At 61.9% G+C, this 22,471-nt stretch overlaps 10 protein-coding genes and 1 non-coding gene across 12 annotated transcripts; 5 read left to right on the forward strand and 6 right to left on the reverse strand.

The window, feature by feature from the left end:
• Positions 1–215: 215 nt before the first annotated feature.
• Positions 216–1,959, forward strand: ATG3 (Autophagy-related protein 3; the record flags this gene model as incomplete). Its single annotated transcript, XM_062766968.1, has 10 exons — positions 216–266; positions 289–324; positions 372–417; positions 456–510; positions 557–627; positions 732–814; positions 887–938; positions 986–1,166; positions 1,214–1,676; positions 1,714–1,959. 10 exons carry the CDS (start codon positions 216–218, stop codon positions 1,774–1,776), a joined length of 1,101 nt encoding a protein of 366 aa, XP_062622952.1. The 3' UTR covers positions 1,777–1,959.
• Positions 1,960–2,342: 383 nt separating this feature from the next.
• LOC62_01G000535 (uncharacterized protein) lies at positions 2,343–3,074 on the reverse strand (the record flags this gene model as incomplete). The annotated part of the gene is made up of 2 exons (XM_062766969.1): positions 2,343–2,364; positions 2,482–3,074. The coding sequence occupies 2 exons, from the start codon at positions 3,072–3,074 to the stop codon at positions 2,343–2,345; spliced, it is 615 nt and encodes a 204-aa protein (XP_062622953.1).
• Positions 3,075–4,725: 1,651 nt separating this feature from the next.
• LOC62_01G000536 (uncharacterized protein) lies at positions 4,726–5,980 on the forward strand (the record flags this gene model as incomplete). The annotated part of the gene is made up of 6 exons (XM_062766970.1): positions 4,726–4,915; positions 4,968–4,977; positions 5,091–5,137; positions 5,182–5,237; positions 5,322–5,376; positions 5,424–5,980. 6 exons carry the CDS (start codon positions 4,726–4,728, stop codon positions 5,978–5,980), a joined length of 915 nt encoding a protein of 304 aa, XP_062622954.1.
• Positions 5,981–6,593: 613 nt separating this feature from the next.
• LOC62_01G000537 (uncharacterized protein) lies at positions 6,594–9,900 on the forward strand. 2 transcript variants are annotated; one of them, XM_062766971.1, is made up of 7 exons: positions 6,594–6,903; positions 6,944–7,814; positions 7,855–7,905; positions 7,945–8,166; positions 8,207–8,282; positions 8,328–9,167; positions 9,516–9,900. In XM_062766971.1, exons 2-7 carry the CDS (start codon positions 6,990–6,992, stop codon positions 9,734–9,736), a joined length of 2,235 nt encoding a protein of 744 aa, XP_062622956.1. In that variant the 5' UTR covers positions 6,594–6,903; positions 6,944–6,989; the 3' UTR covers positions 9,737–9,900. The 2 variants fall into 2 exon arrangements, with proteins under 2 accessions (XP_062622956.1, XP_062622955.1); XM_062766972.1 differs by having other exon boundaries at positions 8,207–9,167.
• A 371-nt stretch (positions 9,901–10,271) lies between these two features.
• Positions 10,272–12,116, forward strand: PRX1 (Peroxiredoxin PRX1, mitochondrial). Its single transcript, XM_062766973.1, has 6 exons — positions 10,272–10,455; positions 10,710–10,794; positions 10,896–11,145; positions 11,332–11,363; positions 11,449–11,561; positions 11,853–12,116. The coding sequence occupies exons 1-6, from the start codon at positions 10,417–10,419 to the stop codon at positions 12,003–12,005; spliced, it is 672 nt and encodes a 223-aa protein (XP_062622957.1). The 5' UTR covers positions 10,272–10,416; the 3' UTR covers positions 12,006–12,116.
• A 142-nt stretch (positions 12,117–12,258) lies between these two features.
• LOC62_01G000539 lies at positions 12,259–12,347 on the reverse strand. The gene is given in 2 exon segments: positions 12,259–12,293; positions 12,312–12,347. It is a non-coding gene; the product is annotated as a tRNA-Gly (tRNA).
• A 182-nt stretch (positions 12,348–12,529) lies between these two features.
• ubp3 (putative ubiquitin carboxyl-terminal hydrolase 3) lies at positions 12,530–16,598 on the reverse strand. The gene is made up of 5 exons (XM_062766974.1): positions 16,155–16,598; positions 14,069–15,982; positions 13,775–14,029; positions 13,133–13,733; positions 12,530–13,081 (listed from the first exon to the last, which is right to left on the reverse strand). The coding sequence occupies exons 2-5, from the start codon at positions 15,941–15,943 to the stop codon at positions 12,804–12,806; spliced, it is 3,009 nt and encodes a 1,002-aa protein (XP_062622958.1). The 5' UTR covers positions 15,944–15,982; positions 16,155–16,598; the 3' UTR covers positions 12,530–12,803.
• A 360-nt stretch (positions 16,599–16,958) lies between these two features.
• Positions 16,959–18,396, forward strand: Fbl (rRNA 2'-O-methyltransferase fibrillarin). The gene is made up of 3 exons (XM_062766975.1): positions 16,959–17,267; positions 17,325–17,638; positions 17,702–18,396. The coding sequence occupies exons 1-3, from the start codon at positions 17,090–17,092 to the stop codon at positions 18,194–18,196; spliced, it is 987 nt and encodes a 328-aa protein (XP_062622959.1). The 5' UTR covers positions 16,959–17,089; the 3' UTR covers positions 18,197–18,396.
• A 110-nt stretch (positions 18,397–18,506) lies between these two features.
• Positions 18,507–19,679, reverse strand: estB_1 (Extracellular esterase EstB; the record flags this gene model as incomplete). The annotated part of the gene is made up of 1 exon (XM_062766976.1): positions 18,507–19,679. One exon carries the CDS (start codon positions 19,677–19,679, stop codon positions 18,507–18,509), a length of 1,173 nt encoding a protein of 390 aa, XP_062622960.1.
• A 272-nt stretch (positions 19,680–19,951) lies between these two features.
• LOC62_01G000543 (uncharacterized protein) lies at positions 19,952–20,641 on the reverse strand (the record flags this gene model as incomplete). The annotated part of the gene is made up of 1 exon (XM_062766977.1): positions 19,952–20,641. The coding sequence occupies one exon, from the start codon at positions 20,639–20,641 to the stop codon at positions 19,952–19,954; it is 690 nt and encodes a 229-aa protein (XP_062622961.1).
• A 178-nt stretch (positions 20,642–20,819) lies between these two features.
• Positions 20,820–22,303, reverse strand: ordL_2 (putative oxidoreductase OrdL; the record flags this gene model as incomplete). Its single annotated transcript, XM_062766978.1, has 2 exons — positions 20,820–21,906; positions 21,951–22,303. The coding sequence occupies 2 exons, from the start codon at positions 22,301–22,303 to the stop codon at positions 20,820–20,822; spliced, it is 1,440 nt and encodes a 479-aa protein (XP_062622962.1).
• Between the last annotated feature and the right edge of the window lie 168 nt (positions 22,304–22,471).

Below are 22,471 nucleotides of genomic sequence, written 5' to 3' on the forward strand. Positions count from 1 at the left end.
CGTGAAACGCACGCGACTGGAGCGTCATTGCGCGTCGCTGCCCGCGGAGTGCAGGTGCCCGCCGCCCACCTTCGCGGCCTACGAGCCAGGCGCGCCGCGCCACCCCACGCTTGCATCACCAACACGTCCTCGTTACTGTTGCTTTCCTCGCCAACCATAAATACATTCAAATCCCTCTCCCTTGGACACAACACACCAAGCATAACACACACGAAATGAACACCTCACTGCTGGCTATCCAGGCATGTCACACCCAGGGGACCTCTGTGCATCGCTGACACAAAGCAGAGCCAGTACTGGGCAGTCCGTGACTACCTCTCGCCGGTAAGCCCGCTCGCCACCCAGCGTCCTTCAGCTGCTGACCATGCCAGGTGCTGCGCGAGAGCAAGTTTAAGGAGCACGGCCGTATCACTCCAGGTGGGTGCGACTCTTCGTCTACTTGCTGACCCACACAGAGGAGTTTGTCGCCGCGGGAGATTTCCTTACGTTCAAGTTCCCCGTCTGGCAATGGTAAGTTGCTATTGCCGTGGCGTGGAGCACCTCTGACCAAGCCCAGGGAGAAGGGAGATGCCAACCGCGCCCGTGACTTCCTCCCAGCGGACAAGCAGTATCTCATCTGCCGCAACGGTGCGTGGTGTGTGCCAGCGAAGCGGGGCCAAGGCTTGAGCACTGGCCTCACGCCCTGGCGTTAGCTCTGTTCTCGGTCCGCCGCCGCTGACGACGATGTTTAGTGCCATGCCTGCGACGCGCAACCGCGCTGAACTACACGGACGACGACGAGGATGCTGAGAAGCTGCTCAACTTTCTCGACGAGGTGCGTGTCGTGGTCGTCCGAGGGCCACCCGCAAAGGTGCGCCACCGTGGCTGAAGCTGACTCCCGTCAAAGGCCGAGGTTGCCGACCCCGACGACGAGTGGGTTGCAACGCACATTGGTCGAGGTGAGTGGTTGTGCCGTTACTGGGACTCGGCTGTTGACACTGTGCAGACTCGAAGCCTTCTGCAATCACCGACATTCCGGATCTCGACGAGTCGCCAACGCTGAACGCTGCCACTGCCAACCTCCACATTGGCGATGACGACGAGATTCCCGACATGGACGACATTCCTGATATGGACGAGGCCGCTGGTCTTGAGGAGGAGGAGGACACCGCTGCTGCTCGGCCGGAGTGAGTGCTGCCTCTAGGAGATCCTTCAGCACTGACCCATCACCCAGTGCTAGCTCGTCGTCTAACCTCCTGCAAGTGCGCACGTACGACTGCTACATTTCATATGACAAGCACTACCAGACCCCCCGCTTCTGGCTCTTCGGATACGACGAGCACAAGACGCCTCTCACGACCCAGCAGGTGTTCCAGGACGTACCTTCGGACCACGCGTTCAAGACGATGACGATGGAAGCGTTCCCTCACTCTGGCACTCAGCTGGCCTCGGTCCACCCGTGCAAGCACGCAAGCGTGATGAAGAAGTTTATCGACCGCATGGAGGCGAGCCAGGCCGAGGCCCTCGAGGCTGGGCAGAGCCAGTCGCCTCAAAGCAGCGGCAAGCGCCGTTGGCTTGGTGGTGTCGTCCGCAAGGTCACTGGTGGTGACAAGCCTGCTGCCGACAAGGCCAAGGCGGCAGCGGATGCAGACGGCGAGGAGCCGAGCGGTGTGCAGGTCGACTTTTACCTTGTCATTGTGAGTAGCTGTGCTTGACGCCCGCTGACATGCCCAGTTCCTCAAGTTCATTGCCAGTATTGTGCCGACAATCGAGGTCGACAGCACCACGTCGTTCTAAAAGGCGTAGACGGAGCCTACCACTATTTGTTTTTATTTTTTTCGCATTGTCCATGGGAGCGCGCCATCTTCATCGTCCTGGGCCTTGTCTTTTGGGTCATTAATCTGCGCTGCAGCGCTTCCATGAGATTTGTATCTATTAACCAATATACCAATACATGAAAAGAGAAGGAATGATACAGAAGCCTCTGCGTAGTGGTCGTTATCGTTATTGATTCGTAAGTCGTGTCGTAATGTAGGGCCATAGTGGAAAGTAAGGGTGGGGAGGGTGTCGGAGCGGAAGGTAGGGTGCGGGGCGGAACCAGGAGGTTGGGTTCGGGGGTGAGGTCGGACGGACTGATGGGATGGTGTGATTTGCGTGAGATGAGAACAGAGTCGATAGCGTGCGGTGATGTCGCGGTCGTCGTGTGAGGCGAGTGCGCGAGTCCGAGACACGACGGGAGGTGTTGCCCGCCGAGCAGTGCACGCTGCACGCCGTGCAACAAGCACATCAAACACCCGGCACCGCCCGGCACACCCGCAGCCCCTTGGCACCCCGTGTGGCGTCAGAACGATCCCATGGTGGCATCATTTAGAGCCAAACTTCTTGCTGTTGTTGGCGTTAGCTTGTTGCGCGGTGTGAATTGAACCCCGTCATATGGCGTAGCCCACCGCGCCCCGGGCATTGTTTTGGCGTGACGCCGCCCACCTGGACCACTCCACTCACCCGAATGGCTTGAGGAGCGCGTTGTGTATCCAGCGGAGCGCCTTTGGCTCCTTGCTCTTGGCGCTGCTGTCCTTGGGCACGGCGGCCGAGAGGGTGAGGTTCGAGTTATTCAGCGACATTTGCGACGCGAGCGCCTCGGCGCGGAGGTTGGCGCGGCGGTGCGCGCGCAGATGAGCGCGCGGGTTGGCACGCAAGGGCCGGTCGGCCTCGCGGTCCTCGCGGTCGACCTCGAGGCTGAGGCAGGACGCGGACGCGGGGCCGCTGAGGCGCGGGGAGCCGCTCGAGCTCCCGCTCTGCCTGCTCCGGTGCGAGTGGGCTGCGTGCGGCGCAAAGTTGTTCTGCACGCGGTTCTCGGCAATGGTGCGCAGCGCCCGGCCCTGGTCGTCGACCAGGCGCCGCCGCGAGGAGTTCGAGAAGTGCGAGAAGGACGGCGTCGACGCCGACAGCCGCGAGTCGTACCCCCTCATCGGGGCGTCGTCGGCCGCGAGCGGCACCGTCGTGACGGGCGGAGCGGTGGGGCTGGCCTTTGCGCTGCCTGTCGGGCTGGGGAGGGGGAGCTGCTCGGCGGCAGGTGGTGCAGGTTCGTAGGTCATTGTGGGTGTGTGTGTGTGTGTGTGAAGCGTTGTTGGTCAAGTATGCGTGCCCCTGCTCGTCGTGTCTGCAGCAGCGAGGTAGCAACAAGAGTAAAAGCAAAGCAGCAACAAACAACAAGACGGCGATGCAAAGCAATGTCACGGCGCCATGCATGCCGGGAGTGACCGAGCCAGCCAGCGAGCCACACGAGCCAGCCAACTTTTACTTTGCATGTGAATGCGAGGCACACGGTAGCGGCATCAGTAGAGTCCACTCAGCCCAGCGCCATGCCGAGAGGGTGAGCTTGTGAGAGCGTGCTTGTGCCGTGTGCAGGGAGCGCAAAGGCGACTAACCCAGAGTAAGCATGCGGGGTGTGCTTCCCACCCCAGGGAGCAGGGAGCAGTGTAAGAGGTTTGCGGTTGACGGCCGTTAATTGAGGCCTAATTGTTAGGGCCGTGTGGTGTCGATTGCCACGGCGATACGGCGACCACAAAGGCCACGCGAGCAGGTGAGTTGGGTCAGTGAACTGTAGACTGTCACTCCAATGGCCGCGAATTCGGTGAATGGACAAACATGACAAGGCGAAGCTAGGAAGCTAGGCTAGGAGATGTATCGGAGAGCTGGCTCCGCGCGGAGTGCAGTGATCCGACGACTCCAACAGAGCTAGCTCCACCTCGCTACCTCGTGGCCAACTCGACTTTGTGGACCCTCCGTCCGCGGCCAGTCAGCTCCAGCAGACCAGGCAGCTGCAGCCGCAAGAGTGCCTGCGGCGGCGTCGGCCCGACCTGCGGCACCCACCTCGGCCAGCCTCCTCCCAGCAGCGCCAGAGCACGATCACGCACACCACCCACAAGGTTCGACCCGAGGGCCATGTGAAGGAGATAGGTGGTGGGTCCAGGGCGGCCCTGAGGTCGGCGAGTTTGGGCTGGGCGAGGTCGATGAAATGCTTAATACCGTTGTTGTAATGACCCGACGGCGAAATGTAATGACGAGGAGGTTACCTCCACCACGCGTCGTCGTGTTGTCTTGACGACGACGATGATGCTGCGTCCATATCCCCCAGTCCCCGTTTCATCTATGCAGACCCGCCGCGCAGAGGTAGCGCATCTGATGCGCCTGATGCTCCTGGGCGCGCAGCACCGACTGACCGAGATCGAGCATCCCTCACCTCGGCGCACGCAGGCACGCACCACAAAAACTCTAACCCGCGCAAACGTGCCCCCAAATGCCTCGCGCTCGCTCCGCCGGGTTCCTGCAAACCGCGGGTGCACGCTCGGCACCTGCGTCGTCGGTCGATGAAGTTGCTGGATCGCTGTGCCGACCGCGTACCGATGACTGTGCCTCATGCAATCTTCTGCGACACTGCCCTAGGTGCAAGCCAAGCGCTGCAGATCACTCTGCTTCTGCGCCACTGAGCCAGCACACGCCCTCTGACTCACCCCTACCACCCCCTCTGTCCCTGCCGCGGCCGCTGCTCTGGAACGCTGCCGTGCCGAGAACGCGAGCGAAGGGGAGCAAAGTTGACGGGTGCGCCGGGAACCGGATCGAAAGGACGCACACCGGCGCACGTTGCTGGTGTCGTATAAGACTCACGCACCCCTGCGCCCTTTGTTTTGTTGTGTCTCTCCACTCCCCTCCCCCCTCCTCACCACCTCACTCACGCCCGCCACGATGCGCGCCACGACCCTCCTCCTCGCCACCGCGGCGCTGTTCGGCGCCAACGTCTCCGCCCTGACCAGACGCGAGACCACCAACGCGTTCACCAACTTTGTCGACCAGTTCCTGTCGCCCAACAACGCCAAGGTCGCCGCGTCGGTCAACTCGACGCTCTTCGCCGAGGACGTTACGGGCACGGTCGATGGTGAGTACTGGGCGTACTGCTAGGGAGAATGGGCGAAAACTGACTGTGGCAGTTTCCACCAAGTGGGTAATGCCACACCACCACCAAAGCCACCCAACCACCACCACCACCACCCGACCTCCTCCTCCTCCTCCTCTTCTTCTTGTCACACGTCCATGCAACTGACATGCTCTAGCTTCGACGGCCGCGAGTTGTCAACCGAGTACCTGTTTGGCTTGTTCGGTACGCCGTGTCTGCGTGCACACGCGTTTGCTGACGATATTTAGTCAATGTTGGCCAGGACGAGCGCCCGAGCCCCATCGGCGTCCCCCTGTCGTACAATGTGAGTGGAGAGGGACAGAGTGTGGGGGACACAGCACCGGCCTGCTGCGGTGCTAGAAGGCGGTTCACGCACTGACACCCCCAGGTGACTTCTCTGGCGGTTCAGAACAACTACGTCTTCGCGTCGATCAAGTTCGACTGTGAGTGCCACATGTGGCGGCGGCGAGGGAATGCTGACGCGCCACAGTCTACTACCACAGCCTGAACCTGCACTACCCCGTTCAGATCGACCTCTGGCTCCTGTTCAACGAGCAGAAGGAGGTGCAGCAGTACGACGTCGCCTTCCGTCGCTGGGCTTGGGCGACCGACAACCTCGCGCCCCTGATCCTGCCCCAGATGGCAAAGTACGCCAACATCACCGACACGACGGACCCGGCCCAGATCCTGACGCGCTACACCGCCCCCATCATCTGCGGCGCCCACCAGCTTTACTGCAAGGGCGACAACCAGCAGTACACCGACTATGCCGACTGCATGGCCCAGGTGGGCAAGAAGCCGCTCGGCACCTTCTACCGCATGGGCGAGGACAATATCCTCTGCCGCAGCCTGCACGTCCACATGCTCCCGCTTCGCCCGTCGGTCCACTGCCCGCACATCGGCCCCACCGGCGGCGGCATGTGCGTGTCTCGCAACTACACCGAGGTCGTGCTCGCCGACCACTTCCCCAAGGGTTTCATCGCGCCCAAGTGCGTCAAGCCGAAGAACCTCTACGGCCCGCGCGGCAACGGCAACAGCACGGCATAAAAGGTCCAGACTGTGTAACGACCAACCAACGAATGAACAACGAACACTGAGTGAAAGATCAACGAATATACATAATGACCATCGAGCATGTCTATAATGTGGATGCCATCGCATGGAATGTTGAGGGGAGACGGTGGGGATGGTTCATGGCGACGGGGTGCCACTGAGCCACTGACGTCCAGCCGGCAACTCGGACAAAGCCGACACAACTCCCCGCGCCCTACCCCACGTATGCGTTGCTGCTGACGGCGCACACCTTCGGCCTACGGCGTCAGGGCCGCCCCCGACGCCACGCCACACTCGACTCCACACAGTTCCCGAAACAGCGGCGCCGAGCCGTCGGGGCAAGTGGTTTACAAGGCATTTTTGTAGTCCTGGGACACGACACTGTCCTCTGGGCTGCGCCTAGTGCTGAAGGCGGCCCATGGCATGCACTTGCTTCTCCAAGTGCTGTCACCAAGATGCAAGATGCATCAGTCGCCACGCGCCGCAAGCCTCCACGTCTCCCTTCCACGTGTCTATAGTCCCGCGTTGCTTAATAGAATGTAGAAGCGGCCGATACATAATGGGCGGTTGTAATCGGACCCGGCGTCATTTCACCTTTGTCTTCTTCCCTGACTCCCACTCTGCGCCGCTTACCTCCACACTGCGACTGCTTCAAAGTCAACTTTTGGAGCGAGCAATGGCGGCGTAATACAAACCGACGTTCAACCTTGTCGACTCCCCCCCATTGTCCTCTCTCTCTGTCACATCTTGATCATCTATAGACATCTCGACGGCATATCACTTAGACACATACACCTAGACACACACGCCTCTGCCGGCACACGAGTGCACAGACGTACACACACACAAACACACCACGCGTCACGGCTTCCGCTTCCGCTTCGGGACAACCGGAAGCCACACCCATTCCACACAGCGTGAGCCCACACCCACTCTGTCTCATCACTAAGCCACCAGCGTCAGTCAGCCTCGACCTCTCCCGCCCCACAGCCCTACAAGCTAGATGGACGCCGCCGCCGCCCGCGCTGCCTCGTCGCGGACGCGGACCGAGTCGCCCGCTCCATCGCCCCACGGCGCCATTGGCGAGTTCCCCGTCGGCATAGGTGGCCCTCCTGCACCCGGCCCCCCTGCACCTGGCGGGTCGGGCTCGACCTCGTCGGTAGCGTCGTCGACCGCGCCGCGTAGAAGCTCATCGCTCGCTCGGCCGCGCACCCCGCAGGGTGCGGGCGGCGGCAACGACGAGATCGACCTCACCGCACTCATCGCGCAGGGCCAGAGACAGTTTGACCTCGACGGCGAGCGCGACCGGGGCCGCTTTGGCGCCGGCCGCTTCGGCATGCCCATGCCTGCTGGCGTTGGGACGGCCGCCACGCGCGCCGACTCGCCCTCGCGCTGGGACGACGACCAGTGGCGCGGCAGGAGCTCGAGCATGCGCAGGCAGACGTCGACACACTCGGCAACTGGGGGCAGCATCACGCCGACCGCGTCAGGCCTTTCGGGGTTCTTTGAGCAGCCGTTTCCTTCGCCCATCGGCGCTAGGCCGGCGCGTAGCTCGGTGAAGCTCAATTCGGCCCCGCCGGCGCCTGCTCCTGGTGCGGTTGCAGCCCCCGTCGACCCGCGCAACGGCGCCGGCAACTCCACGGAACCCGCCGCTGCGGCTGCGCACCACTTACAGGCACTCACGGCCCTCCTTGGACCCCTCAGCGCACAGACGGAGGAGATTCATCGCCTCCGTGCCGAGGTCGAGCTCTGGCGTGGCGAGTGGCAGCGCTGCGATCGCGAGCGCCGCCGTCTCGAGGCGATTGTGAGTGCTAAGAGCTCCGAGCCGGTGGGTACAATCGTTGGGAGTGTTGCTGACTCTATAATAGATTCAAGGTTCGCCCTTCTCAGTGGTACTGATCGACGGCGACGGATTAATCGTGGGTCGCTGCGGCTAGGGGCACTGCTGATACCACCAGTTCCAAGATGAACATCTCCGCAAGGGCTTTGCTGGTGGACAGCAGGCGGCCCGTGCCCTCGTCGCCTCGCTTCCGAAGCTTGCCGGAGGCGTGTTTGTGTCGACATCATCGGCGCCGTCACCTCGCTCAGACAGCACAGACGAAGCGCCGACGCACGAGCTTGGTGCGGTGGTTGTCAATGTGTTTGTCAACAAGTCTGGACTTGGGCATGCGCTGCTAAGGGTGAGTGAAAAGGAAGAAGTTTTTGTTCTGACAGCATCAGGCCGGCTCCATTCCATCATGGAGCGTATATGATGCCTTCTGGCTCGGCTTCTCCGCCGCTCATGACCTGTTCTCTGGTGAGTCGCAGCAGGGCCTGCCGCGTGCCTCGTCTAACCTCCCAGTGATCGACGTCGGCCACGGCAAGGAGGCCACCGATGCAAAGGTCCGCGAACACCTCAAGCTTTACACGTCGAATCGCCAGTGTGGCACCATCTTCCTCGGCGCCTCTCACGACAACAGCTATACGACCGTCCTTCAATCCCTAGAGACGACCACTCCCCTGATGTCAAAACTCGTCATCCTCAAGGGTTACAGCGATCTCGCACACGGTCTGAAGCAGTACGCGGACCGTGCGGTCACTGTCCCAGATTTGTTCCGGACGACTCGCTTGGAGAAGGTCGTCGCGGCCCACCCTATGAACGGTGCTCCGTCTCCGACTAGCCCGACCGCCCCCGCGGCTGTCAAGGGGCTGAGGCAGCGTCGCGGCGTACCTCCCCCTAGTCCGCTTGCCGCCGCGCCTCCTCCTCCTCCTCCTACTGTTACCCCAGCGGTCCCCGAGGTGGAGGAGGGAGCGTCCAGCCATGAGGAAGAAGCCCAAGCCACGGCTTCCGACAACGAGTCCGAACCGGATGTCCAAGTCATAGAATGGGACAGCCTCGGTCACCCGCCCCTGACTCCTCAAACGCCTGGTTGGCCATCGCGTGGTAGTGGCAGTGGTCCCTCGGGCCGAGGTGCCCGACCGACGTCTGCCCGCGCCAACAACAACCTGCTGGCCACCCCTGGTGAGGAGGAGGATGGTGACTGGGAGGACGGCAAAAAGAAGGGCAAGAAGTACAAGCCCGCGACTCGGGCAGCTAGCATCCCGACCGTGAGGAACCTCAAGCCGCGGCCTTGCCACACTTTCTACCTGTCGCCATGGGGCTGCAAGAACGGCGACGGCTGCGAGTATGCCCATCATTACAGTGAGTGTGGACGTTGGTTGTGGACGTTGGTTGTGGACGTTGGTTGTGGACGTTGGTTGTGGGCCTTGGGTGTGAACCTTGGGTGTGGACCTTGGGTGTGGTCATTGGGAGTGAACATTGGCTGTGAACATTGGCTGTGAACATTGGCTGTGAACATTGGCTGTGAACATTGGCTGTGTTCGTTGGCAGTGAACATTGGTTGTGTTTGTTGGCTGTGTTCGTTGGCTGTGAGCATTGGTTGTGATCATTGGCTGTGGTCATTGGTTGTGGACATTGGTTGTGCACGTTGGCTCTGAACATGGTTGTGGACTTTGGTTGCGGTTGGCGGGCCATCGCTAACACACACAGAACTCAACGAGGAGCAGACTGAAGAGCTCGCCCGCCTGGCCAAGGAGATAATCTGCCCCTACGTCCGCACCAAGCGCTGCCACTTTAGCGAGGACGAGTGTGTGTATGGTCACCGCTGTCCTCGCGGCGAGCGCTGCACCTTTGGCGAGACGTGCCGCTTCAAGGACCTCCCGAATGGTCATGGCGAGGCAGATGCAGCTGCGGCGGCAGCTCGCGGCTAGGCGATAAAAACAAGCGATTGTGGAAGTGGAGGTGGACAACGGTGACTGTATGCTGTGCTGTTCGCACCAAAAGGTAAACAAACATGCCCAAGGACATGCTTTGCGCCCTACCCATACCTCTACGCCCCTCCCCCCCGCCGCCCCCAATATCAATCCCCCCTCCCCAATCAATTTTAATCTACACCCAAAGACACATCAGCCATACGCGTTGTGCATATAGGTTGTGCTAAGTCGTTATGTTTGGTAACCCAATGCACCAAAGTAGGATAAAGTTACTTGTTTGCTCCGAGTTTAAACATACCTACCGGTTAGTAGACATGAGACTGTGGGGACCCCATTGGGCCAAGAGTGAGCACGCCATTATTTCTGGCTGGTTCGGAATCTGGAAGAGGGGTGATGGTGAGACCGGTGCGGCTGCTGCTGCGCCGCTGCCGCTCGCCGCGTCGATGAGTGCCGATGATGTGATGCATGTCGAGATTAGACCGGGCGGAAGTGCATGGAGACTGCAGGCTCTCGTTGCGCGCCGTTGGAAACACTGGAGGATCCGTAACCAAGCTTGCCAACAATGCGGCTCCCCCAAAGCACATAAATAGGGCGTGGCACGACGCCATCGCGCTACTTATCATCCATCCACTCTTCCACTCTACCACCAACCTCCAACACAGCAAACAATAGCAACAATGGGTCTTCGTCTTGGTGACATTGCTCCTGACTTTGAGGTGAGTACTGCCAAGGGGAAAGCGAGGGGGGGTACGGGCGGGGCCGAGCGGGGCGAGCGCGCCGCGGTCGGTCCTCGAGCTCGACGGCTGGCCTCCAGCTCGCTCCAAGCGCACCCACGACCCCCAGCACACCCAGCACACTGCTGGCAACGCACAGCCCGCCGCTGGTGCCCCCCACACCCCGGCGATCGCCGAAATCCACCCCACAGCCCGAAACCACGCCGCCACACCACCCACCGTTGCTCACACCTCAGGCCGACACCTCCAAGGGCCCCATCAAGTTCCACGAGTACATTAAGGACTCGTGGGCTATCCTGTTCTCTCACCCGGACGACTATAGTTCGTAGGCCTAAAACTGTTCTCTCACCCGGACGACTATTATGACAGTCGTCGGGGTGCGAGAACAGGTTGAACCAAGCCCCGTTGCTGACCCCCCGCAGCCCCCGTCTGCACCACCGAGCTCTCGGCCGTCGCCCTCTCGTCTGCCGACTTTGCGTCGCGCGGCGTCAAGCTCCTCGGCCTCTCGGCCAACGACGTCGAGTCGCACCACGGCTGGATCAAGGACATTGACGCCCTCACCCAGGGTGCCGACCCCCTCGACTTCCCCATCATCGGCGACAAGGACCGCAAGATTGCGACCCTGTACGACATGCTCGACCACCAGGACGCTACCAACGTCGACGCTAAGGGGTGAGTGGAAGCGAGGAGGAGCCAGGTGAAAAAAAAGTCCAGTCGGCGACGTGCCCACGTTGGTTGGCACCGTCGTGAGGCACAGCTGGTGTAATTACGGCAAGATGTTTCCTGGTCGCCGTCTGGACAACCGGCAACCTTAAACGAGCCGCGGAAGCTGAAGCTGACGCCGCTGCCCCTCTACAGCCTCCCCTTCACCGTCCGCTCCGTCTTCATCAGTGAGTGGTGTTTACGGCCCGCCGAAAGGCTGGACCAGTCCGCCGGAATATAGCGCGTGAACAAGGCACTAACCCCGCCCTCCAGTCGACCCCAAGCAGACCATCCGCCTTACCCTCACCTACCCTGCTTCGACTGGCCGCAACTTCCCCGAGATCCTCCGTGTCATTGACTCGCTCCAGCTCGGCGACAAGCACAAGGTGAGTTGTGAACGTGGAGGAGGGGGACAACAACGTCATGGCGGTGGTCTATCGCGCCATGTGGTGGCGGCATGACGCCCCTGATATTCCGAATACGCGTCCCTATCTACCCCGGCCGGCTCAGCCTGGCGAGGGTTGAAACGGGTCTGTCCGCCGGTTCGCGGCACTACCCAGTGCTAGCTGTATCAGTGCAGCACGTGCTGCGGCAGTTGCCGGCGCCACCAGTCGCTGCCACTCGCCCTCCCTCCCTCCCCTCCGTCCTCGACACCGTTCTCCTGCTAACAAGCTCAGATCACGACCCCCGCCAACTGGCAGAAGGGTGACAAGGTCATCGTCCACCCCTCGGTCCAGGGCGAGAAGGTCAAGGAGCTCTTCGGCGACGACGTCGACGTTGTCTACCCCTACCTCCGCTTCACCAGCGACCCTTCGACCAAGAAGGCTTAAGTTTCTCGCGCTGTTGTCGAGTAAAATCAGTGTGGCCGGCACCTAGGCCGTGCACCACAGCAGGGGTTTCAGTAGTTGTTTCTTTACGATGCACGAGTTGTGTCTACGACATGGGTGTACGGTGTGCAAGAGGTCCCAGCCTTGGGCGGTTACGAAAAAGGACGAATGTGGCACCAGCCAATGAGGCACCTCCTTTGAAATACATCCGACCCTTCGGCCACCAAAAACGTTTCACGCTTTCACGCGATACTTTTACACCGTAAGGGAGTCGAACCCCTGCCGCGTCGATACAAATTTATTACTAAATGGCAACGACGCATGATACCGTTTCACCAACGGTGTATTAGAATCTTTTCTAATGAGATATTTTCCGGATTCTTCGGTCTGTTATAACTGCACACCTGAGCCTGGAGACATTCTTGGCAGACTCACTTTCCGGCCACAGCGCTGCATTCGATGTTGACGCACAGCGGTCAACCGGCTTCAAGCTGACGAACCCATGACTTGCCCCCGCCCCCTCCTTCCTCACCAGTACTGCCAAGTGCATGCTGTGCATTACTACGAATGACATACTGAAACCCAATGCCTAGCGGGTAGAGACCAACAGGGACAAGACGGTGTGGGGGGTCATGGGGGGAGGATGTGAGACTAATGTGATGTGGATGGGTGTGGTGTGTGCGTCAATGTGCTAACGAGATCACGCCGATGATGCTGTTGACTGATGGGGGATGATGTCGTGATGTCTTTTGAGGGTATCCGGGTCTGGGGGTATGCTGACTCTGGCGTCTTGTCTACGCTCTATCGGACACGCTGGTAGAAGAGGAGGTAGGCACAACGTTCGCGGCCACCAATCAAGCCACCCTTGCCGTTGCGTGCCTCTTCCTCGCTGACGACAACGTCTTCGATGGGAACGGGCTGCACCAGCTCATCATCGAAGTGGAGCCATCCGGTTCCGTCTGGGCGAGCGACGGCGACAGTGTAGTGGCCGCCAGTGGCCGAGTGACCGTGGTGATAGACGACACCAAACAGGCGGTACTTCACGTGCTGTGCGGTCCGTTTGGATGGAGAGATGATTTCTGATCACGTCAGCTGAGGCTCAAAGCCAAGAAGCCAACAACACAACTCACCTTGTGGGATGACGAGCTCGCTGGGATACGAGATTGGCTTGGAGCGCTTGACAACATCTTGCTCCTGAGAGTCGTAGACAAACCTCTTGAGGTGAAGAATGAGGACGCGAGGGAATGTCTCGAGGAACAACTGCTTGGTGGCGTCGACCTTGGCGCCTCGTGCGGAAGACCAAACGTCCTGAATCACCTCGGGCTCGTTCAAGTGGCGGAGGGCATCAACCAGAGTGAGCACCTCCTTGGCCTGAATATCGAGCTGCAGGGGCTGATATGGCTCAAGCGAGACGCTGTCCTTTGAACCAGGGGTGTGGAGCACGGAACGAACTGTGCCGCCAAAGACCTTTGAAACTGCAGACTCCTTGGTCTCAGCAGTTCGAACCACATGCGTCTTCTGCTTCTTGCCGACTTCTAGCCAGTCGTCGCCGCCATTGTCGTTTGCGCCTGGCGAGACAGGGCGGTCAATGGTGCGCTCGTCACCGTTGACAGTAGCCTGCTTGGACACGGAGCGTGCGGGCTGAGTGCGGGAGTAGAGACCAAGCATCTCCTCGTGGAGCGTGTCGAGGAAGAATCCGAGGTACTCCTCTGCGTCCTCCTGGAAGCCTCTCTGCAAAAGGTCAGTACTTTGTCAGGCTGTCTCCTACTCACCCGCATCGTGTCGAAACGCTTGTTCTCCTTCATGGCATCATACACGTTCTCCGGCACAAACGCGTTCTTGGTGTCACGGCCCTTGCCCTTGGGCGTGGACGCTCCACTGTTTGATGGGCCAGGGGCAAACTCGCGGAGGAAGATGATCATGGCCTCGAGAAGCGGTGTCCTGCGGGCAAGGTCTGCCTTGAGACGCTTGCCAAGCTCCTCAAAGAGCTCGGTAAAGGGAGGGCAGTAGACAAGAACCTGGAGGATCTACTTGTCAGCAACGATACCCGCGAACACGAAACTCACAGTGTTGGCATAGCACATGTTGCCAGTGTTGATGAGACCGCGGGGCACAACAGGTCCCACAGCATTCGCCGGGCGAATGCGGAGACCCTCAGTCAGGAGGCGCGCCAGATCCTCGGCAGGCGTCAGCGCTGTGCCGATCGCGGCCGCCGCCGCATAGTTGAATGCGGGACGAGGCTGAGCAGGTGCTGGTCCGGCGGAGGGAGGAAGAGATGCCCCCGTCGCTGACTTTGGAGTACCAGGGCCGTCCTGCGCCGATGGCAGCGACGCTGTTGACTTGGATGGCGACGGCACGGTGGAGGAGGGCGCAACAGACAGGCTGTCCGGTGTGCCTGTCGGCTTTGCTTCCTTGGTGCGAAGCAGTGCAGCCCACGAACTCGGCTTCGCAGGCTTTGGACGAGGAGCAACGGCGGGGGTGACGGCTGGCGCCGCCGCCTGAGCCGCCTTCTTGGCAGCCGCGGTCGGAGTAGGCGGCATCGCTGGTTCAGAAATGATTCCAAAGACGAGCGACAGAGTAGGGAGCGGTCGGCCACCGGCAGCACCGAGAATGAACACTGCCTTGCCCTTTGGCGACGGCCGTCCGCGGGTAGAGCGCTTCTGGGAAACACCGGCAAAGTGCTCCCTCGCAACGGTTGCAGGAATGGACGAGGTCAGGCCCTGGGCATACGAGTTGCCGACTGCACTGTCGTGTGCTGGACGGGATGGGCGAAGCTGGATAGGGTCGGAAGGCTGGGGACGACGGGGTGTAGGAGCGGCCTGCGTTGGTGGAGGAGAAGTGTAACCAACAACAGTGTCGCCAGTAAACGTGAGGGACGGTGCGGAGGGCGTTGACTCGGCGATGACCGGCGTCGCCTTCGGAGCCGAAACCTCTGGCTCAGATGCGACGATCGGCTTGTCTTCTGCCAGCTTCGTCTCTGGCTTTGCTGGTTCCGGGGCCGCCTCAGCAGCTGGGGCCGGGGGTTCTAATGACAAGCCAAGGGAACTAGTGGCTGCAGCAGGAGGCTGTTCCACTGTTGGTGGCTTGGTCGTTTCGGGAGCAGTTGCAGCAGCCGGCGGTACAGGCGTTTGTGTATCGTGTCCGTTTGCACTGCTACCGTTGGGCACAGACACCTTACGGATGGGAGGGACATAGTTGAAGCCCGCAGCGGCTGGGTTCAAAGCCTTGCTCGAAGTGGGTGGTGGAGGGGCTGGAGCTGGTGGAGCTTGATGCTGTTCTGGCACGACATAGCCATCCGGTCTGTATCCACCACCACCTCCGCCCATACGGTTGAACTGAGCCCCAGCTCCAGAGAACTGCGGATATCCCACTCCGCCTCCATAAGCGTAAGGGTGCCCTGGAGGGTAGTAGGGCTGGGGAGGGGCGAAGCCAGAGTGGTGAACGCCATGGCCGTTGGGGTGGAAGACGCCCTCGTCACCACCTGGATGAGCGAACTTGGGGTCCTCGCTCCCGTCATAGCCACCATATTGGCGGTTGTCGTAGTTGTTGTGGGGGTAGTAGCCGTTCTGCATGCTGTTCTGCATGCTGCCGGGCCCTGGTCCTGGCACTGGCAGCCCTCCGTAGAAGAACTGAGGGGGAATGTAGTTCGGGAAGCCGCTGTGGAACTGGCCTGGCTGGAAGCCACCGCCGTTGGGTTGTCTTGGCCCACCACCGTGTGGTCCAGGATACTGGGGAGGGAAGACGGGCTGGGGGTACCATTGTTGTTGAGGCATCATGCCCGGGTGGTGTTGTGAGGGGCCAGCAACTGGGTTGTAGGCGAGGGAAGGGTAGGTGGGGACGGGCATGGCGCCGTCGGTCGGAGGTTGCTGAGGAACGGCTGGAGCTGGCAATGGTGATGCCGCCGTTGGCCTGCTCCCAGTACTTGCTTCTGGTGCGGCCATGGGGGAAGAAAGAGTTAAACGAGTCGGCCAGGCCGTAGGCTTTATCACTGTCAGCAACGTGGTCTCGAGGTCTAGTGGTAGCGCCGATGGGGGACAAGGTAGCCAAAAGTCGAGGGATCTGCCTTGCTATTGTCTAGGCATTGCAAGTTTTGTCCTTGTAAAGTTGAAGCAAAGATGCGAGTGTGGATCATGTGTGGAGTGACGCACTCACGTGAGCTTTGTGTCTTTGGAAACAAGAGTCGGGAGAGATGGAAGGCTGTGGTGCAAGTGGGGGGCTGATGAATCGGCGGGCGGCGGCGTCTCAGACAGCGCGGCGTGCAAGCAGAATGTGTTGTGTGCGTGTGGTGACGGCGGTGTTGTTATGCAATGAGATGATTGTGTATGTGGGATGAGAGCGTGCTTTGTGCCAAAGTGGTGGTGATGGTTGTGCGTGGAGGAAGGTGGTCTTGATTGTGTTAAATGGAGACAAGGAAGGCAGGGAAGGCAAGTCGACTTTCGTGGAAGGGGTAGTAAGGGTGTGTGCCGCAAATGGACGAGCGGAACAGCGGAAGGAGGAGGAATGGGGTGAGTGTGCGTGTGTCGTCAGCGAGTGGTGGCCGACAATGACAAAAGTGCTAGCTAGATGGCTAGGAAAATGGGCCGCAATACGACAACTATGTGAGTCGAGGAAGGCAGCAGCAGCAGCAGCAACGGGCAGCGGCAGGCAAGGTAGTCAGCCAAGCTGCAGCCAGCCAGCCAAGGGACAAGGAAGGTCGTCGACTGACGTTTGAGCAGCGGGACTGGCGGAGCTGGGCGTCTGTCATTGGGGGAAGCCTCAAAGTGCTCTTGCCGCCCTCTAGACTCTAATCGACGGAACCAAAATTACTTAGCATTGCCAGCTTCAACTTTCCAGGCACGGCTTCCTTGGATCCATTTGAACAACCTCCACCCGACTCACTCCTGGTGCTAATTTCTTTCCCATTTATTTTCAATAATTTATCCCAACGCAATCTTGACTGCCAGTCCTCTTTCGAAAATTGGCCCTTCCTCATCGTCGTTGCCTGCTCACACACCTTGTCATCAACGAGTGTTGCAACACACACACAACAGCAAATCTCACTCCCCCCTTCTACACCCTTACCTCCCCTTCAAAACAACCCTCTCAAAATGGCTTTCGGTGACCGTGGCGGTGGCGGCGGACGCGGCGGTGGACGCGGCGGCGGTCGCGGTGGATTCGGCGGCGGCGGTCGCGGCGGTGGCCGTGGTGGTGCCTCGTTCGGCGGCGGTGGACGCGGCGGCGGCCGTGGCGGTGGTGCTGGTGGCCGTGGTGCTCCCGGTGGCCGTGGTGCGTACACGATCGCAGCAGAGGCGTAGTTGTCCGCGTGCTTACCATTGATCCCAGGTCGTGGAGCTCCTCGCGGTCGTGGTGGTGCCGGTGGTGGACGTGGTGGCGCCAAGGGTGGCCTCGGCAAGAAGGGTCCCGGCGCTGTTACCATCGAGCCCCACCGTCACGATGGTGTCTACATCGCCAAGGGCAAGGAGCACCTCCTCGTCACCCGCAACCTTACCCCCGGCGAGTCGGTCTACGGCGAGAAGCGCATCAGCGTCGCCCAGACCAACGAGGCTGGCGAGGAGGAGAAGATCGAGTACCGTGTCTGGAACCCCTTCCGTTCCAAGCTCGCTGCTGGTATCCTTGGTGGTCTTGACAACATCCACGTGAGTGTGGATGTGATGTGGATGGGGTGGATGGTGAGAGGGAATGCTGACAAACTCGTGTAGATCAAGCCCGGAGCCAAGGTCCTCTACCTCGGTGCCGCCTCTGGTTCGTCAGTGTCGCACGTTGCCGATGTCGTTGGCCCCGAGGGTGTCGTCTACGCCGTCGAGTTTTCTCACCGTCCTGGTCGTGACCTGATCGGCATGGCCAAGAAGCGCACCAACGTTATCCCCATTGTCGACGACGCTCGTCACCCCCAGAAGTACCGCATGCTCCTGCAGATGGTCGATGTCATCTTCGCCGACGTTGCCCAGCCTGATCAGGCTCGTATCATTGCCCTCAACGCGCACCACTTCCTCAAGCAGGGCGGTGCCATTGTCATCTCGATCAAGGCCAACTGTATCGACTCGACTGCCCCCGCTGCCCAGGTCTTCGCTTCCGAAGTCAACAACATGCGCAAGGAGGGCATCAAGCCCAAGGAGCAGCTCACCCTTGAGCCTTACGAGCGTGACCACGCCATCGTTGTCGGCATCTACGACCGCCACTCGGCCGCCAACTAAGCGAAGAAAGAGCTAGTTGTCTTGTCCGCCGTCTGCTACCTACCTCCACATCCTCACATCCGCCGCGGCCTCGCGAGGCGCACATCTTCAACCTACCACACTGCAAGCGATGATTGGGCCAGAGCTTAATACGACTCGGCTCCACCTTGCTTCACTTGTACCGCGGCATGCCGCACATGTATTGGGCTCGAGCACGCAGAGGCTGGGGAGGGGGATTGAAGCAGGGGGAAGCTACTTACACACACACTGACATGGGCACTACTTGGTTATGAACACTCGTCATGATACTATGCTACAGCGGCCACTCCACTCAATCGAGGGTCTCGCTCGCCCGGTCGCCAGCAACGATAATCACAATCCTGCGGAGAGGATCGTTGCCAGTCGTCGTGTTGACGATACTGCGCCCCGGGATCCGGAAGGGTAGGCACGCAGGCATGGGGCCAACGCGCCCCGCCAGCGCCCACAAGATCAAGTTGGTGACGTTTGGGTCGACAGCCTGGAGGATATGCCGCACCCGGTCGTTGGGGCAGTGGTCCTGTATGACCACGTCCGTGGCGCCCGGCTCGGCGATCACGCCACTAGTGTATGGCAGGACGACCGTATCGAGGCGGCTCACGATACTCGTGTACGCCGGCCCGGGGACAGTCAGCCCGCCGGCCGCGAGGTCCGACAGGAACGGCGAGCCGGGCAAGATCTCCTCGCACGACGGGCAGACCTTGAACAGCAGCCCGCCGACGCCAGGCAACGCGCGCACGACGCGGCTGAGCCCGAGCAGCGTCGTGCCGCGGAATTTCGACCCGAAAGCGACGAACGCGTTGACCTTGGCGGCGCCGCCGTCAAACTTGAGGTAATACGCGCCGACTGTCGTGCCGGAGCTGTGGCCAATCAAGTGCACCTTTGACGCGCCGGTGCTCGCGCGCACGCGGTCGACGATACCGTCGATCTCCTTGCTGCTTTTACGCATCGAGCCCCAGCAGGGAAACACATGCCACCCGTACGTGGGCGTGAAGACGCAGTATCCCTGCGACGCGATCAACGGCCCCTTGGTGATGAAGCTTATTGCGCCGGGCACGCCGAGCCCGTGCAGCAGGATGACGGGGTCGCGCCCGGGCGTCGCCTTGCAGGTCCAGTCGTTGAGGCCCGAGGTGACGGTCACGAGGGGGTCCATTGCGATGTCGAGCGGGGAGGCGGGGGAGGTGCCGGGTGGGGTGGTGGCGGGGTCGGCGTCGGGCGGGGCGTTGGGGTCGTCGGGCGCGACTTCGATGATGAGCGGCGGGAGGGGCGGGGTGACGGCGCTGTCTGCCGGGGCCGGGGCTGGCTGCGCGGCGTCGACGACCACCTGTGGGCCAAGGAGATCCGCAAAGCCCGTCGGCGCCGGCCACGAGGCATTGCCTGTCGCAGTGACCTGCGCGACGCCCACCGACGTGGGCGATGGCGGCGCCAGTACGGCCCAGCTCGCCGCGAGGAGGGGCCACGGCTTCATGGTGGCGGTGGGGAGTGTGGGGCTGCATGTAGGGCGACGAGGGCGTGTTGATGAGGGAGTGACGAGGGGCTCACGGCCCAAGCTCGGTGCGTCATGGGGCTGCTTGGATGCGCTTCGAGCACCGTGGGGACGATGCGAGGGTTAGTAACTCGGTGTGCTTGGTGCGCGGGGCAGTGGAGGTTAGTGGGTGCCACTTGTGTGAGTCGAAAGTGCCACACGCCAACTGATGCAGCGCAAGGCGGCTTGTCCACGCAACACCTTAACACACATCGCTATGCATCTTGCATTGGCGCCTCGGTACCACCCGCCTCGACGACCTCTGCATCAGGCACAAGCACCATCTTCAGCACGCCGTCGCAGAGCGAGACGCTCAGCGAGCTGACGCTCACCTCGACGCCGAACCACCCGTCATCGACGTCGTCGGCGGCGGCGACGTACGGGGTGACGGCCACCCAGTCGTCGAGGTGCGAGGCGCCCAGGAGCGGCGTAGTGGGTGGCGGGGTGAGGGGCGGGCTGGGGCCGGGGGTGGACGGGGCACTGGTGGTGGTGTCGGCGATGAGCTGTGCGACGCCGGCGGGCATCAGGGGCTCCGCCGCGTTCGTCTGGAGGAGGGTCGGGGCGGCCACGCTGGCAGCAGTGGTGTCTCGTTCGCGCTTGTGCTGAGGGCGGACGCCGCGGCCGTCGTGAGCAACAGCGGCGAGACGTCGTCGTCCTGGCGTCAGTGTTGCTGTGGATGCAGAACCCACGTCGTGCGCGTCCGCGGCCAGGAGGACCGGCGAGCGGAGGAACGGGTCGAGCGCACCCACGTCGCCGGTGGGCGGCGGCGAGGCCGGCTTGTTGAAGTCTGGCAGTGCGCGGGGGCGCGCAGCGTGCGTGAAGCTCAGTTTGAGAAGCTTGGGTGGTAGGTCGGGTGGCGAGTGGCGCGCGCGGAGACCTGGGGTGGATGCCACGGTGGTCGCCATGCTTCGTTGCTGCGTTGATTGATTGTTTTATTGTGAGTGGTGGCGACAAACACGAACAATGAGAAGTGGGTAGGAATTGAAGCAGTTGCAGCAGCGTGGACAACCACTCGCACCGGCGCATGCATCGGCCATCGGGGCGCACGCAACACACGCCGCCCACACTACATCATCATCGCCATTACAACCGTGCCGTCTCCGCCGCCGCCGGCGCACGCAGCCGCGCGACCCGCTCGGGCGTCAACCTAAAGCTGCGGGGCATGGCGGGGTCCCACTCCCCCGTACGCATATATGTCGCCAGCACCGGCGCGCAGAGGAAGATGCGCGCCATCCCGTGGCCGTTGTAGCCGAGCGCGGCGAACTGCCCCGGCTTGCCCGGCACGCCGCCGACGAACGGCACCGCGTCGGGCGTGACGGCAATCGTGCCGGTCCAGGCGTACTCGAACCCGCGGCCGCCGAGGCCGTCGAGCGGCGTGTCGCTCCCGACGGACCCGCGGCTCGCAGCCTCGGACGCGGCCTCAAGCTCGGCGGTAGACGGCGCCGCCCAGCCCCCAGCCGCGAAAATCTGGGGGAACGTGGCGAGCGCGCGCACGGCAATTGTCGGGTGCCAGCCTGCGTCGTCGACCGTGTCCTCTGTCGTGGCGGCCACGTCCGGCCCGTCGCCTATCCGCGACGCGCCGAGGACGACGCTGCCGTCTGGCCGAGGCGCGACGGAGTAGAACACTTCCGGGCTATACCGCAGAGAGTAGCTCGCCTGCAGTGGCGGGAAGGCCGCTGCGCCAGCCGGCGCAGGAGAGAGCTTGTGTGCCTGCGCGCGAATGGGCGTCACGAGCCCCGCGAGCTCAGGCAACACCGCACCCGTGTACCCGTTTGTCGCGAAAACGACTTTCGGCGCCGTGATGGCCCCGCGCGGTGTGTTGACGCTCCACGCCCCTTCGGACCCGGTGACGGAGCGCACCGGCGTCCAGGCGAACACGGCGTAGCGGCCGCCCGATTCGTCGAGCGCGATCTGGTGCACGCCCAACGTGAGCTTGGCGGGGTTGACCGTCGCCGCGTCCCACTTGAACGCTGCGGGCGCGGGCGTGCGCGTCTCAGCTGCGGCAGTGGCGCCTTCGAGCGCTTGCATCGCTGGCGTGCCCCCGGCATTGCGTAGCCCCTGCGCCGCGATCTCCGTGTGCCGCTTGAACTCGGGCGTCAAGCACGCGTCGTACGTCTTGCGCAGGGTCCACTCGCAGTCTACGCCGTAGTGCTTGATAAACGCGTCGGCGCTGGCAGCGAGTCAGCTACGCCCGGCGTATCGCGCGCAACTTACCGCGCAAGCACGTCGGCCTCCGACTCGAGGATGTGGCGCGCCTCCTGGGCGCCGTGCAGCGCGGCAAACTTGGTGAACCCGCGCGCGGCGTCCGGGCGACAATGGCCGGCGTTGCGCCCGCTTGCACCGGAGGCCAGCTCGCGTGCCTCGAGGAGCACGACGCGCGGCTTGTCGGGGCCGTTGACGAGCGAGTGGGCCAGCACGGCGCCGCAGATGCCGCCGCCGACGATCACAACGTCCGCCGTCGCCGGCAGCGGGTCGCTCGCACCTGCGTTCAAGAGCGGGTGCGAGCGCACGGTGCGCTGCCACACTGAGAGGTTGGCTATTGGTGGTGGGAGGTGCGGGTGGGTCATGGCGTTGTGGGGTGGGCTGAGTCGAGCTGATTTCTGCCCGTCGCGACGACAGTTAAGAGTGCGCGAGATGCCGTGCCCGGCGTCGGTGATATCCGACCGAGTCACGTGCAGTCCGCTCGATCGGGCCGATACAGTCCGGTGAATGAGACGCAGGCGCTTAGCTGGCGT

The sequence above is a fragment of the Vanrija pseudolonga genome, chromosome 1 (genome assembly GCF_020906515.1).
Source record: "Vanrija pseudolonga chromosome 1, complete sequence".
Lineage (NCBI taxonomy): Eukaryota > Fungi > Basidiomycota > Tremellomycetes > Trichosporonales > Trichosporonaceae > Vanrija > Vanrija pseudolonga.